Source organism: Carcharhinus amblyrhynchos, chromosome 23 (assembly GCF_965287045.1).
Source record: "Carcharhinus amblyrhynchos chromosome 23, sCarAmb.v2.hapA, whole genome shotgun sequence".
In the NCBI taxonomy this organism is placed as follows: domain Eukaryota; kingdom Metazoa; phylum Chordata; class Chondrichthyes; order Carcharhiniformes; family Carcharhinidae; genus Carcharhinus; species Carcharhinus amblyrhynchos.
In genome coordinates, this window is record NC_137346.1 from 14,167,751 (window position 1) to 14,183,384 (window position 15,634).

The window sequence follows — 15,634 nt, forward strand, 5'->3', positions numbered from 1 at the left end:
CTCCACACAGACAGTGATCCAAGCCGGGAATCAAACCCAGGTCCCTGGAGTTGTGAAGTAACAGTGCTAATCGCTGTTCTACCGTGCCACCCATAAATTCTAAGGAGTGTCTTCAAGGAAGAGAGGGAGAGGTGGACAGGTTGAAGGTGGGAATTCCAGAATCTCAGGCCTGGCCAGCATTGTTTCATAGATGAGGCAACAGTAGAGCAATGAAAATGAGGGATGCGCAAGAGGCTAGAATTGGAGGAGCAAATAAATCTCAGGAGGGTTGTAAGACCGGGAGAAGTTGCAGAGAAAGGGTGGGATGCATCCATGGAGACTGGGAGAACAAAATGTAGAATTTTAAAATAGAGGTGCTGGACCTGAAGCCAACGCAGATCCGTTAGCAGAGGCAGTGGGGGAACTATACTTGGAGCAAGTTAGGATATGGGTATCAGAGTTATGGATAACATACTGAAGGAATTACCACTGTAGGTCTGTAAAATAGGACACTGAAAAAAATGTGTGCACAATCCTAAAACTACACACAATTACAAGCTACAGACCCAAGAACTGTAATAGAAACTAGGTCTGAAAATGAGCATGGATGCAACATCTTAATAACTGGTGGCAATCAATACACTAAAGATAAAATCAGAGTATTGATGCCAAATGGAGAATTAAAAATGCTACAACCTCACGCATAGGAAATATGATTTGTTTCTAATGGAAGGCATCACCCTACCTTGGGCAGCACAGTGGCTAGAACTGCTGCCTCATATCGCCAGGGACCCAGGTTCGATTCCTGGCTTGGGTCACTGTCTGTGTGGAGTTTGTATATTCTCCCCGTGTCTGCGTGAGTTTCCTCCAGGTGCGCTGATTTCCTCCCACAGTCCAAAGATGTGCGGGTTAGGTGGATTGGCCATGGTTAATTTCCCCTTAGTGTCAGGGAGACAAGCTTGGGGAAATACTTGGGTTTATGGGGTAGGGATTGAGGTTGCTGCAGGCTCGATGGGTTGAATGGCCTTGTTCTGCACTGCAAGATTCTATGATTCGAGCTATGATTCTTATACTGAACCAGCCATAAAGATTTCACTGCTCCAGTAGTTAATCAAAACAAGTTAAGAGGGACTCTTGGCTTCTGGAGCAACTTTTCTAGGTCTGCTGAGTTCCAGGAAAATCCATTTTATGCATTTCTGCCAGATCTGATTTTTACTAGAAGCCTTTTTCTAAAATAAAGCCAGCTTATATGATTAGTGATGGAACTCTGTGTTTCCAAACTCGCTTCACTGCCTCGTGTTTGATCCGCACAATTTAACTTTGGCCATTCTTTAAAAAAAAAAGTTTCACGGCTTTCTCTGGTCAGCACTTGCAGAAGTCACCTTTACAAGAACGTTTACGGGAAAATGAATTATAACATAATTGAGCATTTTTAAGTTCTTTGCCCCAGGCAACGGCAGTTAAACAGTAACTCCTGTTTTGTGATTTTTTTTAATGTTATTTCATATGGGGAGGAATGAAGCAATCAAAAATTAAACCTCATCATGACAACAATTTAGTGGAAACCCGACCGTACATAACATGAAAGAGCAAAACCACTCGTGCAAAGTAGAAAGTTCAGCATTTAGTGCAATGCCTCTTTGAACTCTGTGGAATTATAGTTTTATAGAAGATGAGATCAACATCATAAGGTAACACAGTGGCTAGCACTGCTACCTCATAGCGCCAGGGACCCAGGTTAGGTTCCCGGCTCGGGTCACCGTCAATGTGGAGTTTGCACGTTCTCTCCACGTCTGCGTGGGTTTCCTCCCACACTCCAAAGATCTGCGGGTTAGGTTGGTTGGCCATGTTAAATTGCTCCTTAATGTCAGGAAGATTAGCAGGGTAAGTATGTGGGGTTACGGGGATGGGAAATGGGTGGAATTGTTGTCGGTGCAGGCACAATGGGCTGAATGGCCTCCTTCTGCACCGCTCTATTCCACACTTCAGATTCCATATCTATCACAGGTGAATCCAATTTTCTTTTCCCTAAAAACAATATTCTGGATCTGGAAATTTGAGATGAAAATAGAAAGTGCTGGAAATACTCGACAGCTCTGTGAAAATAGGGTTTCAAGTCGAATGTGACCCTTCTTCCAATCTGAAGGATCATGTATTGAAGAAGTCATATTCAACTCAAAATGTTGATTCGACTTCTGAATACTTTGGGCACTTTCTGCTTTTATTTTGAATTTTTCTGCTATTTTTTGCACTGTGAAAGGTGGGAGTTAGAGACAATTGTTTTTCAACAACTGGATTTTTAACGGCCTTATCCTGTAAAAACATGTCCCTTTCAACCATTCTTTAATTGCACAAATGTATTTAATAATCACACCATCCCTAATTACCCTGGAACTGATGGCTTGCTCAGCCCTTTTTAGAAAGCAGTTAAAAGCAAACCACATTATCAGAGAATCTTACAGTGCAAAAGAGGCCCTTCAGCCCATCGAGTCCTCACTGTCACATTAGAAACAGCTGAACTCCCACCTAATCCCATCTACCAGCACCTGGCCCATAGCCTTGAATGCAATGACGTGCCAAGTGCTTATCCAGGCATTTTTTAAAGGTTGCAAGGCAACTTACCTCTACCACCCTCCCAGACAGCGTATTCCAGACCATCACCATTGTCTGGATAAAAGTTTTTCTTCACATCACCCCCCAAACCTCCCCCCCTCATCTTGAACCTATGTCCCCCTCGTGACTGACCTTTCAACTAAGGGAACCAGCTGTTCCTTAACCACCCTATCCATGCCCCGCATAATCTTGTACACCTCAATCAGGTCGCCCCTCAGTTTTCTCTGCTCCAGTGAAAATAACCCAAGCCTACCCAATCTCTCTTCATAACTTAAATGTTCAATCCCAGGCAGCATCCTGGTGAATCTCCTCTGCATCCCCTCCAGTGCAATCACACTCTTCCTACACTGTGGTGACCAGAACTGCACACACTACTCTAGCTGTGGCCTCACCAAAGTTCTATACGACTCCAAAATTACTTTCCTGCCGTTATAATCTATGCGGCAGGGTGGCACAGTGGTTAGCACAGCGTCAGGGACCTGGGTTCAATTCCAGCCTTGGGTCACCATCAGTGTGGAGTCTGCATGTTCTGCACATGGTCTGCATGGGTTTCCTCCAGGTGCTCCGGACCCCTCCTGCAGTCCAAAAATGTGCAGGTTAGACCATGCTAAATTGCCCCTGAGTATCAGGGGAATAGTAGGGTAAAATAAGTGAGGCTATGAGGATAGGGCCTAGGTGGGGTTGTGGTCGGTGCAGACTCAATGGACCGAATGGGTTTCTTCAGCACTGTAGGGATTCTATGCCCAGAATGACAAAGGCAAGTGTCTCATAAGCCTTTTTCACCACTCTACATGGGTTTCCTCCAGGTGCTCCAGTTTCCTACCACAATCCAAAGATGTGCAGGTTAGATTGACTGGCCATGATAAATTGCCCCTTAGTGTCAGGGGGATTAGGAGGGCAAATATGTGGGGCTACAGGAATAGAACGTGGGTGGGATTGTCGTCAGTGCAGGCTCGATGGGCCAAACAGCCCCCTTCTGCACTGTGATTTCTATGATTCTATCCCCTTCCATTTTCAGAGATCTGTGGACCTGGAGTCACATGCTGTTCAGGCCAGGGAAGGATAGCAGATTTCTTTCCCTTAGCAACATTAGATGGATTTTTAACAACAATCAGCAATGGTTTCACTAACTTTTAATTCCACTATCTGCCATGACAGGACTCGGACCCAGGTCCCCCAGAGAAACACAATGGCTCTCTGGATTACTAGTCCGGTGACAATACCACTACGCCACTACCTCCCTGCGACAATGAAATACTTCTGCTAAGCTGTTCTATTGCAGAACTTGAACATTTATCGTCCATGGCTAAATGAAACAAACGTTAAAGGTGGAACACCTGAGAGATTTATCTACTTGGAAGTGGAATTCTGCTATATACAGTCACACTTTCAATGAGATTATCTCCTTCCTGACTTCTAGCAATTTGAAACACCAACTTGCACTGACTGATATAGCATCTTTCATGTACAGACGAAGTGCTTCACAGGAGCATCAGCAAATAAAATCTAATGCTGAGTCACAAAGGATGTTACAAGAAAGATTGTGGGCAGTATCAAAGACCATCAATATGGATCATGCCATTGGAGTTAAAAGTGAGACAAGTTTAAATCAATGTAGGCAGAAGTAACGATTCAAGGTGTAGACTGCAATGTGGATATTTACTGAGAGATCAGGTTAAACAAAATGACTAATACCAAGTTGACAGAGGTTGAATCTAATTTCCTTCCTAGCTGATTTCCTAAAAACTTAAGAAAAAGGGAAATAAAGTTTCAGTGAAGCTGCAATTGCACATTTGATCCTTTTTAGAGTAATCAGTTCCTGAAGTATCTCTGAACTGACTTGGGAGCAATCAAGTGAGTCAAGGGAAGATGTTGCAGCCTTTGAAGAACTTGAAGTTAGCACCATTCCAATGGCAACTAAACAAAAAGTATGCCTGTGGTTCTCAAAGTTCTCCCATTAATAGAGCATCTTCTTAATATACAATAACTTTAGACCTCAATATATTCAAGTTAAAAGCTTATTTATTAATCACAAGTAGGTTTACATTCACACTGCAATGAAGCTACTGTGAAAGTCACACTGCAATGAAGCTACTGTGAAAGTCCCCTCGTTGCCACATTCCAGCACCTGTTCAAGTACACGGAGGGAAAATTTAGCATGACCAATGCACCTAACCAGCACATCTTTGGACAGTGGGAGGAAACCGGAGCACCCGGAGGAAACCCACACAGACATGGGAAGGATGTGCAAACTCCTCACAGACAGTGAACCCAGAAACTGAACCGGGTCTCTGGTGCTGAGAGGCAGCAGTGCTAACCACTGTACCACCATGCCGCCCCAGTGGTTCATACTGCATCGCGGGCTTATAATATCCATTTCTGAATTAGATAACCACTAATTGCCCAATCTTCAACTCACCTATCCTGCGACTCAATGTAAACGTAGAGATGTGGTTCGAAGCATTTGGAGATAATGCCGTGGAAAGGGTTGTCTGGGGCTTTGGGCTTCTTTGGCTGAAAAGATAAACGGTCCAGTCACATACAAGTCGACAAACAAGAAATAATTAGGGCTACGATCATGAAATGCAAATAAAAATTAAATAGCAGATAGGAGCTAGACACGCCACAGCTTGCAAACAGTAATTTACAGAGGTGGAACTTGCCAGAATTCAAGTGTTATTTTGGATTTATATATGCTTGAGGATAAATGCGAACAAGGAAACATTATAAAACTTTAAATTACTCAGAGCTTACATTTTAAAATAAACTAGTGCTTCTGATCACAACCACACATTAACCAGAACTAGAAGTATTGCAATGAAAAACGATGTTTCCATTAGTAGATACTTTCAGTAGCTGAGCAATACGGATTGGAAGATTCCACACATAATTTGTGGTCCTCAGCCTCAGTGATATGGAACACAACAACTGGCCTCTGTTCCCCTAGAGCCTGGGCCAGAGAGGCAAAAAAAAATCAGTCATAAAATTCCGACAGTGCAGGAGGAGGCCATTCAGCCCATCAAGTCTGCACCAACCACGATCCCAGCCAGGCCCTATTCCCTTAACCCCGCATATTTACCCTGCTAATCCCCTAACTCTAGGGTCAATTTAGCATGGCCAATCAACCTAACCTGCGCATCTTTGGACTGTGGGAGGAACCAAAGCACCCGGAGGCAACCCAAGCAGACATGGGGAGAATGTGCAAACTCCACGCAGACAGTGACCCGAGGCCAGAATTGAACCTGGGTCTCTGGTGCTGAGAGGCAACAGTGCTCACCACTGTGCTACCGTGATGGTACTGTGAATCCAGTCAGGGTTTCTGCTTATAATTAAAGTTATTACTCCATGCTGGAAAGTTCATGGGTGGGATTTTCCAGCTGTGCTCGTCTCGAAACTGAAAGATCCCGTCCAAGGTCAACAGACTGTTCCGTGGTCTGTCTCTTGTCCGCTATGATTCCCGTGGTGGGTGAAACAGGGAAATTCACTCCCATGCGTGGAGACAAAGAGATTAATAGAAAACTTCAGGTCCAGTTAGGGCTAGTTCAAATGTTATGCTTTTATGGAATCACAATATAACATACCACAAGAGGTGGCCTGCGCTAGCTTTTTGAATGAGCTACAGTCACACTATCCTGCTCTTCCGCCATAGACATATAATTTGTTCACCTTTAAACATTTATTCAATCCCCTTTTGTTAGTGGCTCCTGAATATGCTTCTTCCAGGGCAGCACGCTCTATCTAGATCATAACTCGCCGCATTAAAAGAATCTCAACATCATCTCTGATTCTTTTGCCTTCAATTTGAGTCCTTTAACTTTGTTCATTAGATGAATATAGACTATGGAGTGAAATGATAGTGATCGACGTGAAGTGTAGGGGTGGCGTGGTAGCATAGCGGTTAGAACTGCTGCTTCACAGCACCAGAGACCTGGGTTCGACTCCCAGCTTGGGTCACTATCTGTGTGGAGTCTGCACATTCTCTCATGTCTGCATGGGTTTCCTCCCGGTGCTCTGGTTTCCTCCCACATTCTGAAAGATGTGCTGGTTAGGTGCATCGACCCGAACAAACGCCAGACTGTGGCGGCTAGGGGAATTTCACAGTAACTTCATTGCAGTGATAATGTTAATGTTACTTGTGAATCATAAATAAACTTTTAACTTTAAAATTATGAAATAACAAGGCATGGTAGACAGAAGTAGGCCGCTTCCAGTAGTTGGGGAGTCAGAGTTGAGTGAGTTACTGGTTGAGGCAGTAACAGTGTCAAAATTCGTGATCAGATTGGACAGGTGGATGAAGGAAAATGAACCAAAAGGATATGAGAAACATGTGACGGTGTCTCTCTCCCACTTTGCTGCAGACAGACTGAGTTTCCACATTCAATTTACACCTTATTAAGTTCAGCCTGAAGACTCACAACACCAGTTCAAGTCCAACAGGTTTATTTGGAATCATGAGTTTTTAGAACACTGTTCCTTCATCAGGCAACTCACCTGAGGAAGGAGCAGCGCTCTAAAAACTCGTGATTCCAAATAAACATGTTGGACTTTAACCTGGTATTGAGAGACTTCTTACTGTGCCCACCACAGTCCAACATTGGCATCTTCATATCAAATTAAGTTCAGCATTTGTACGATACCAAATGCAGACACTAAACCTGTGATGGAAATGCACCATTAACCTCTACCCTTCAATATAAGCACGTTTATGCAATAATTCCAAGCACCACTTGCCCAGATAATAAGCATTTCTTTCCTAAAGAAAAACAACAAATTGGAGGTTGGAGAAACCTGACAGACTTTTAATGTCAGGCTTTACATTCAAAACAAAATCAACTCTGACTGCAACTGGTTAAAGTCACCATTATAGCAATGTTGTATCTGGCATGGCATCAGGCACCCCCACATCCTCTATTCTTGGAGAAATGGAACATGATCCTATTTTGATAATGAAGAAAGGATCCAACTGAATAATTCTATTTGCAAGTTTGGCAACAGAATTATTTTCAGGCCCTTTGACCTGATGCAAGATACTTCAGTGAAGACCGAACGGATAAGAGTCAAAAGAAATATTTTTTAATGCTGCGAGTTTCTAAGAAGCAGAAGGAGAATATCATAGTCTCCAAAAAGACACTGCAAGAAGTATGCTTTCTATGGTTCCATAGGTCAGTGGGACTAGGCAAAAAATGGCTTGGCACAGACAAGAAGGGCCAAAAGGCCTGTTTCTGAGCTGTAATTTTCTATGGTTCTAAATTTTCTATGGATGCAATTTCCAATGGCAGAAATGGGCAGCAAAGTATGTTCAACTTGGTGTTTTTCCTCTTGGCATTTACAGGAGATGGTAGCTCTGCGAGTTAACAGTGACGTTAGTGAAATTCCAACCGTCAGTTTCCCCTCTGATCTCTGCTAAATTCCCATCCTTATTTTCCGGGTATGACTATGAACTGTACAAAGCTCCAACCCAAAATAAATCCTTGATGATGTCAGCCCGAGCGACTGACCCGAGTTAAGACTCAGCATAGAGAAGCTCATTACTGTTCTCAGAGGCTCATTAATGGGTGAGGTGGTGGGGGGGGAAATCCCTACTGTGCAGGAGGCCATTCTGCCCTTCGAGTCGGCACCGTCCACAATCCCATCCAGGCCCTATCCCTGTAACCCCACATATTTACCCTGCTAATCCCTCGACATCGGGGTCAATTTGGCATGGTCAATCAACCTAACACGCACGTCTTTGGACTGTGAAAGGAAACCGGAGGAAACCCATGCAGACACGAGGAGAAAGTGCAAACTCCATGCAGACAGTGATTTGAGACCAGAATCAAACCCGGGTCCCTGGCACTGTGCCACCGTGCTGTCTGTCTTGTCAGCTTGGATCTGGTTTATGCCTCATGTGGGGACTCCGATTGGAGTTAATTGGCTTTTTGATTAGGAATAAAGTACCAAAAGGCTATCCAAAAAAAGGCATCCCATTTCTGGTGCACGAACAGAAAGGCAACCCCTTCTTCCACATATCTAACATCATACCACAACAAATTTTCCATCGCAGAATCCTTAAATGAAGGTTTACAGATTCCCAAGGAGCAACAATATCTTTCAACTATTCTGTGACAGCTAGTATAGCCACAGATAATGAATGCCCTCTTTAACAACGTACGTGCCCATATATTTTTTTCAAACGCTCTTTCAAGCCCACACTACCAAACTATGAGATAAGCCTTTGTTAAGTAGAATGGATTGTGATTCAATAACCATAAAATATTGTGTATTATTCTTGCCATAGGAAGTTACAAAAACTGCGCAATGACTGAAACCATTATTTGGTTACAGTAAAAGAACAAGCTACACTTTGCCCTATCAGCAAAGCACTTCAAAAAAATTATTTTCCATTCTGAAAACGGAGCCCCAGGGCACTGAGGTATAAAATTATCAGCAGCTCATCAGACTTTCAAGATACTGATCTTCAACTTCAAACAACTCATCTGAACTAGAATTCCATTCAGAGGTTCACAGGTTTATGTTCAAAATTGGTAACTGTCACCATGGGCACACTGCAACAGCTACAACTTTCATTTCTATAGCGCCTCTAACTCATGATGTGGGCACAGTAAGAAGTCTCACATCGCCAGGTTAAAGTCCAACAGGTTTATTTGGGATCATGAGCTTTCGGAGCGCTGCTCCTTCATCAGGTGAGTCTGAACTCAGGAAAATATCCCATTCAGGATAAGTATTAAGAGGTGAATGCAATGAAAGGTCAGACAGGGTGCCCAAAAGCCTGGTCAAATAGTTGAATTTCAAGGAGGATCTTAAAGGACGGGAAGCAGAGGGACTTAAGAAACGGATTCCAGAGGGTGGGAAGTAGGCAGCTGAAGGCAAATGTTGATGGTGGGGGGTAAGGCAAAGACACCAAGGCAGCTCTCCCCGGTAGTTTAATTATGTGCCTACTCAGTTATGCTGCAATGATGGTAATTTGATTCTCCCAGCCTGCCATTGAAGTCACTCAGTCAGTTGTAGCTATTTAGCTTTGACTGATGAGGTAAGAAAGTCAAAATGACTTCAAAAGGAATAATTTACACTAAATACTGCATGTCTTGACACAGCTGCAAAGCCCAGGTTTTATGGTAAATGTCCAAAAGTATTTTCAGTGCAGACTATTCTGCTGCCTTTCTCCCAAGCGCTGCATACTAGCTTACATTAATATTTCTTTTCTGCAAGGCTATTCTTTCTGGTGCATTTGACATCTTACAGAGCAAAAGGCAAATTGCCTCATGAGAGTCAAATGTGTACACTTGAGCGGGATGTTTACTGCATAACTACAAGAACACAGCTGCAAGTCAGCGTCTGCCTCAAATACCCCTATTTAATTATAAATTTGGATGAGACATCTGCTTTCTAACAAAAGCTGCAAATGACCAAATTCCAAAATGGCCCCAAATTCAGCCCAGCCTGAGTCCTGAAATTCAGCCCGACTCACAAATGCGAAGTTGAATCCATCATGTGCCAAAGAAGATGGCTGCTTTTAGTTCCCACGAAGCTCAGTGGGTAAAAGCACCATCTGGCACTCAGTTACTCAGGGAGATTATGAGAGGTATGGACAGGGTGAGTAGGAGATTATCAGGGGTATGTACAGGGCAGCACAGTGGTTAGCACTGCTCCCTCACAGCACCAGGGACCCGGGTTCAATTCCCAGCTTGGGTCACTGTCTGTGTGGCGTTTGCACGCTCTCCCCATGTCTGCGTGGGCATCCGGGTTTCCTCCCACATTCTGGAAAACGCGCTGATTAGGACGCATTGACCTGAACAGGCACAGATTGTGGCGACTAGAGGAATTTCACAGTAACTTCATTGCAGTGTTAATGTAAGCCTTATTTATGACTAATAAATAAAACTTAAAAAAAAGGAAGCAGCTGTTCCCCTTGACAGAGGGGTCAATCACGAGGGGGGCATGCTTTTAGGGTAAGGGGCAGGAGTCTCCATTGTTCAATCTGCAGTCTGGTCTAACCCCTGCGAGAAATTAGCTTGATTCAATGGATTCATTTAAAAACAAAACAGATCAGGAAACTGGGAAGCTCAGAGGAACAGATGGATCTTGGGGTACTTATTCACAGATTACTGAAAGCGGCAGGGCAGGTGAATAGGATAATTAAAAAGGCATATGAGACGCTTGGTTTTATCAGTCAAGGCATAGAGTATAAGAGCAATGAGGTTTTTTTTTACAGAGTGTTGGTTGGACCACAGCTGGAGTAGTGTGCACAGTTCAGGTCACCTCACTATAGGAAGGATGTGATTGCACTAGTGGGGGTACAGAGGAGGTTCACCAAGATATTGCCTGGGATGGAGCATTTGAGTTATAAGGAGAGGTTGGATAGGCTTGGATTATTTTCTGTAGAGCAGAGAAAGCTGAAGGGGGATATGATTGAGATAAGCTTATGAGGGGTATGGACAAAGCAAGCAGGGAGCAGCTGTTCCCCTTGGTTGAGGGTCAATCACGAGGGGACACAGTTTTAGGGTAAGGGGCAGGAGATTCAGAGGGGATTTGAGACACAGATTTTTCACTCAAAGGATGATAGGAATCTGGAATGCACTGCCTGGGGAGGTAGTGGAGGCCGGAAACTTTACAACCTTTAAAACATATTTGGGTGAGCACTTGAAACATTATAACATTCAAAGATATGGGACAAGTGCTGGAAAATGGGGTTAGTGTAACTTTAGTGGTAGTTATTATTGGTGCAGACTTGATGGGCTGAAGGGCCTTTTCTGTGCTGTACGACTCTGTGGGCAGAATTTTACCGGCATGTCCGCCCAAGTTTCATACGATCCCGCCTGAGGCAGACGGAGAATGCCGTTCTCCGAGTCTCACCCGCCTCCCGCCAGGGACCCGGGTTCTATTCCCGGCTTGGGTCACTGCCTGTGTGGAGTTTGTACATTCTCCCCATGTCAGCTGTGGCAGAGAGTACAAGAGCAAAGAGGTAATGTTGGAGTTGTACAGAAACTCCACACAATGATCAGGTTTCCCCAGGTGCACTGGTTTCCCCCCATGATCCAAACATGCGCAGGTTAGTTTGACTGGCCATGCTAAATTGCCCCTTAATGTCAGCAGGACTAGCAGGATGAATACATGGAGCTATGGAGATAGCAGCTGAAGAGGTGGTGGTCGGTGCAGACTCGATGGGCCAAATGGCCTCCTTCTGCACTGTAGGGATTCTCCGATTCTACGTCCCAAAGTCAAAACCTTAGGAAGGAAGGAAGGATAAACACTGCTGCCTACCCAAACATTCCCATTTCCTCACAGCGAAATGAACCCCACTCCCGATTCCATCTTGACAATGGCATGGGAACAATTAGGACATTTTACATCACCCTTGTGTACCCTCTCAAAATAACATTTCTGCTGATCGTTTCCTCATTCAGATTGATGCAGTGGACAAGGTTGTTAAGGGCACGCGTGGTGGCTTTCTTTTCTCTTACCTGCTAGTTTGTGAAGACACTTTAAAGCTGGTGTAATGAACTGAATTACTCTAAAGCTCAGAATGATGTCAACGGGAACAAGGTCAATAATGCAGCCCAGTGACAGAGAATCGACAATGGCACCAAGTCATCACACCATGAGTCTTTACTGCCTGCTGCCACAGGAGGAATTACAGGTTCACTCCTTTGCAGTTATTTACTAATATAATTGAACGGGATAGTGCCACTAGCATAGCATATTCCCTCAAAAGATTCCCTTTAGCACAAGCCCAGAACAAAAGATGCTATCAACCACATGATATCTGAATATTGTTCCAGCTGTAAATAGCATTTTGAAAGTGACGCCCTTGCAAATTCTGTATTTATGACTGTTGAACCATTACATTTTGTTTAGCCATTATTCACCTTATCACCTTCATCTTATTCTGCAAATGTCCATGTCCTACAGGATAGATAGTGGGCGGGATTCTCCGACCTCCCAGCTAATGGTTTCTTGTCGGCAAGAGGCAGTGCAACATTAACTGACAGCGCAATTCTCTGCTCTCGCTGCTATCAATGGGATTTCCTATTGAAGCTATTCCACGTCATCGGGAAAACCACGGGTGTTACCGGTGGGACCAGAGAACCCTACTGGCGTGAACAGCCAGAGAATTCCAGCCCATGTATCACCTGACTTAATATGTGCAACACCACAAAAACTATCTGTACAATATTGGGACGTCGACCTAGTGGTATTATCGCTAGTGGTATAATTGGAGGCGATGGCCTAGTGGTATTATCGCTAGACTATTAATCCAGAAACTCAGCTAACGTTCTGGGGACCTGGATTCGAATCCCGCCATGGCAGGATGGTGCAATTTGAATTCAATAATAAAAACAAAAAAAAAAATCGGGAATTAATAATCTACTGATGAGCATGAAACCAGTCTCAATTGTCGGAAAAATCCATCTGTTTCACTAACATTCTTTAGGGAAGGAAATCTGCCTTCCTTATCTGGGGTCTGGCCTACACGTGACTGGAGCCACAGCAATGTAGTTGATTCTCAACAATTCGGGATGGACAATAAATGCTGGCCTGCCAGCAATGCCCACGTCCCATGAATTAATATTTTAAAAATTAATAGTACAGAAGCCCTGATTTAGCATGTTCTGGCATCAGACTTTTCGTCAGCTGACATTTTAAAAAATTAGCTAAGATGAGGCATAGGATCGAGCATGAAATCAGGTGTGATGCCTGTTCTTGACAGCCTGGATCTAGCCTTTCCTAGGGACCATGACTCAGATTCACTTCAAATTGATTTTTGAAACAAGGAAATAGATTGGGAGCTTGTCCCATCTACTCTGCACACTGGCTTTGTAACTGAGAGGGGAATAACAATTTTTTAAAATTACATTTAAAGAATAAAACTCAAAACTCTAAGCAAACTTGTAAAAATCTACCAAATCTGAAATCTACCAAATCAGAACTACTCAAAAATTCAAAACTATATTCACAATAATTTTATCAATGATTTAAATGTCTAATGGCCCAAACAGGTTTCATAAAAGCAAAAAGTACATATTTTATTAATAAATTTACTCACTAAAGTATTTTGAGCCTTTGAATAATTTTTTTCATTGTTTTACTTGAAGATGCCAATCCTTCTGCAAAGCCTAGGCTTGAGGTTAACGTTTTAGCCTTGATATGATACTGTGTAGTTTCAGGGAAATGTGCAATTAAGTACGTACAGATTTTCACATTATACATCATTAAAATCTTGTTGGAGGGAATTACTGAGAAAGAAACAACTTAATGGCTAAATCTCTGGGTGTAAAAGGGTTTGCGTTTTTCTAATTTATCCAGTATGGTTAAGCAATTTGTAGATACAATTTTATAAGTTATAAACAGTTACAAATTAGCTTAGAGAGGCGGTTAACTAGAGAGATATAGATAATGGCTGGAATTTTACCGCCCTGCCAGCCACGGGAATTGGACAGACAAGGACCAGACAACGGTAAGATCCATTTGACCTCAGGTGGGATTTTACAGTTTTGGGACGAGCGAGGCAGTAAAATCCTGGTGGTGCTTTTTCTCATCCTAACTTGATTTTGTTTGTATTACCAAGCAAAAAGAAAATTAACTGAATATTTGAAAAGAAAAGACAAATGCTTTGAAATTCACATACAGCATTCAGTGAATAAAAAAAGTAACGCTACTTAATTGCTAAAATATAACCTAAATACTGTGGATGTTGGAAATCTGAAGTAGAAACAGAAAATGCTGGATAAACTCAGCAGGTCTGGCAGCATCTGTGGAGAAAGAAAAATGCAGTTCACATCTTGAGACCATGTGACGCTTCCACAGAACTGGAGAGAGATAGAAACGTGAATTTGATGGTAACTCACATCACCTAATTTGAGATTTCCAACCCAGAAATTGGTCCTCTTTGCCTGTTTTCTGCTCTGAAAATGCACACAATGATGACCAATTTCTACCCACATACTCTGATTTCCCTGTGTAATATTATTGGAAAACAAGTGATTAAAAAGCGTATTGCATCCCTAGTGGCTCAGCTTGTTAATGCAGAGTAATTTTGTCGTACAGACCAGGAAGTTAAAGGGCACGATCTTACCAGCCTTCATGCCACCTTCCTGCTGCAGCAAGGCCAGAGAATTTGGCGGCCACCAAATCTTCGTTCACCACAGCAGTTTGGGAAAATACCTAGCAGTGAACAACTATAACATTCTGGCCCTAAAGTTCAAGGGCTACTCTACAATGAGTTAATTTGTATCATGGGCTGCTGTAGATAAGCTATAATTGACTTCAATGCCCTGGGAAAAGGAGCAGAAAATTGGCTGCCATTTTTCATTGGCATGCACCAACCCCTTTGGAAATGAGCAAGTGCAAGTGAGGGCTGGTTGGGATTTGACCATATAGCTAACCACAGCTCAATCGCCTGACTGAAAACTCATTATCTAATGTGTTCACATGTGAAGAAGGGAGGAGGTATTGCAGCACATCCTTGGAACTGAGTAAAAGCCAGTACCAAAGAAGAAGGGAGAGAAAATTGCTAAGGAGACACAAAAATTTTCAACTATAAATTCCGCAAAATTTGATTGTGCCAACATCAATAACCAGTTGATCTTAGAATCAAAGCACAGTAAGAAGTCTCACAACATCAGGTCAAAGTTCAATAGGTTTATTTGGTATCACAAGCTTTTGGAGGGCTGCTCCTTCATCACTTGATTTGATTTATTATTGTCACATATATAGTGAAAAGTATTGTTTCTTGCACGCTATACAGACAAAGTATACCATTCACAGAGAAGGGAAGGAGAAAGTGCAGAATGTAGTGTTACAGTCATAGCTAGGGTGTAGAGAAAGATCAACTTAATGCAAGGTAAGTCCATTCAAAAGTCTGACAGCAGCAGGGAAGAAGTCGCTTCAGTCAGTTGGTAGATGACCTCAGACTTTTGCATCTTTTTCCCGAAGGGAGAAGATGGAAGAAAGAATGTCCGAGGTCCGTGGGGTCCTTAATTATGCTGGCTGCTTTGCTGAGGCAACATGAAGTGTAGACAGAGTCAATGGATGAGAGGCTGGT

The 15,634-nt window shown here is 43.1% G+C and overlaps 1 protein-coding gene across 1 annotated transcript in view; it reads right to left on the reverse strand.

Moving 5' to 3' along the window:
• vps53 (VPS53 subunit of GARP complex) overlaps window positions 1-15,634 on the reverse strand; it is a 276,635-nt gene that overhangs the window by 123,634 nt on the left and 137,367 nt on the right. Inside the window, exon 13 of the mRNA XM_080210682.1 lies at window positions 5,012-5,106. Coding sequence (XP_080066808.1) covers window positions 5,012-5,106 — 95 coding nt within the window. The remainder of the gene's footprint in view (window positions 1-5,011; window positions 5,107-15,634) is intronic.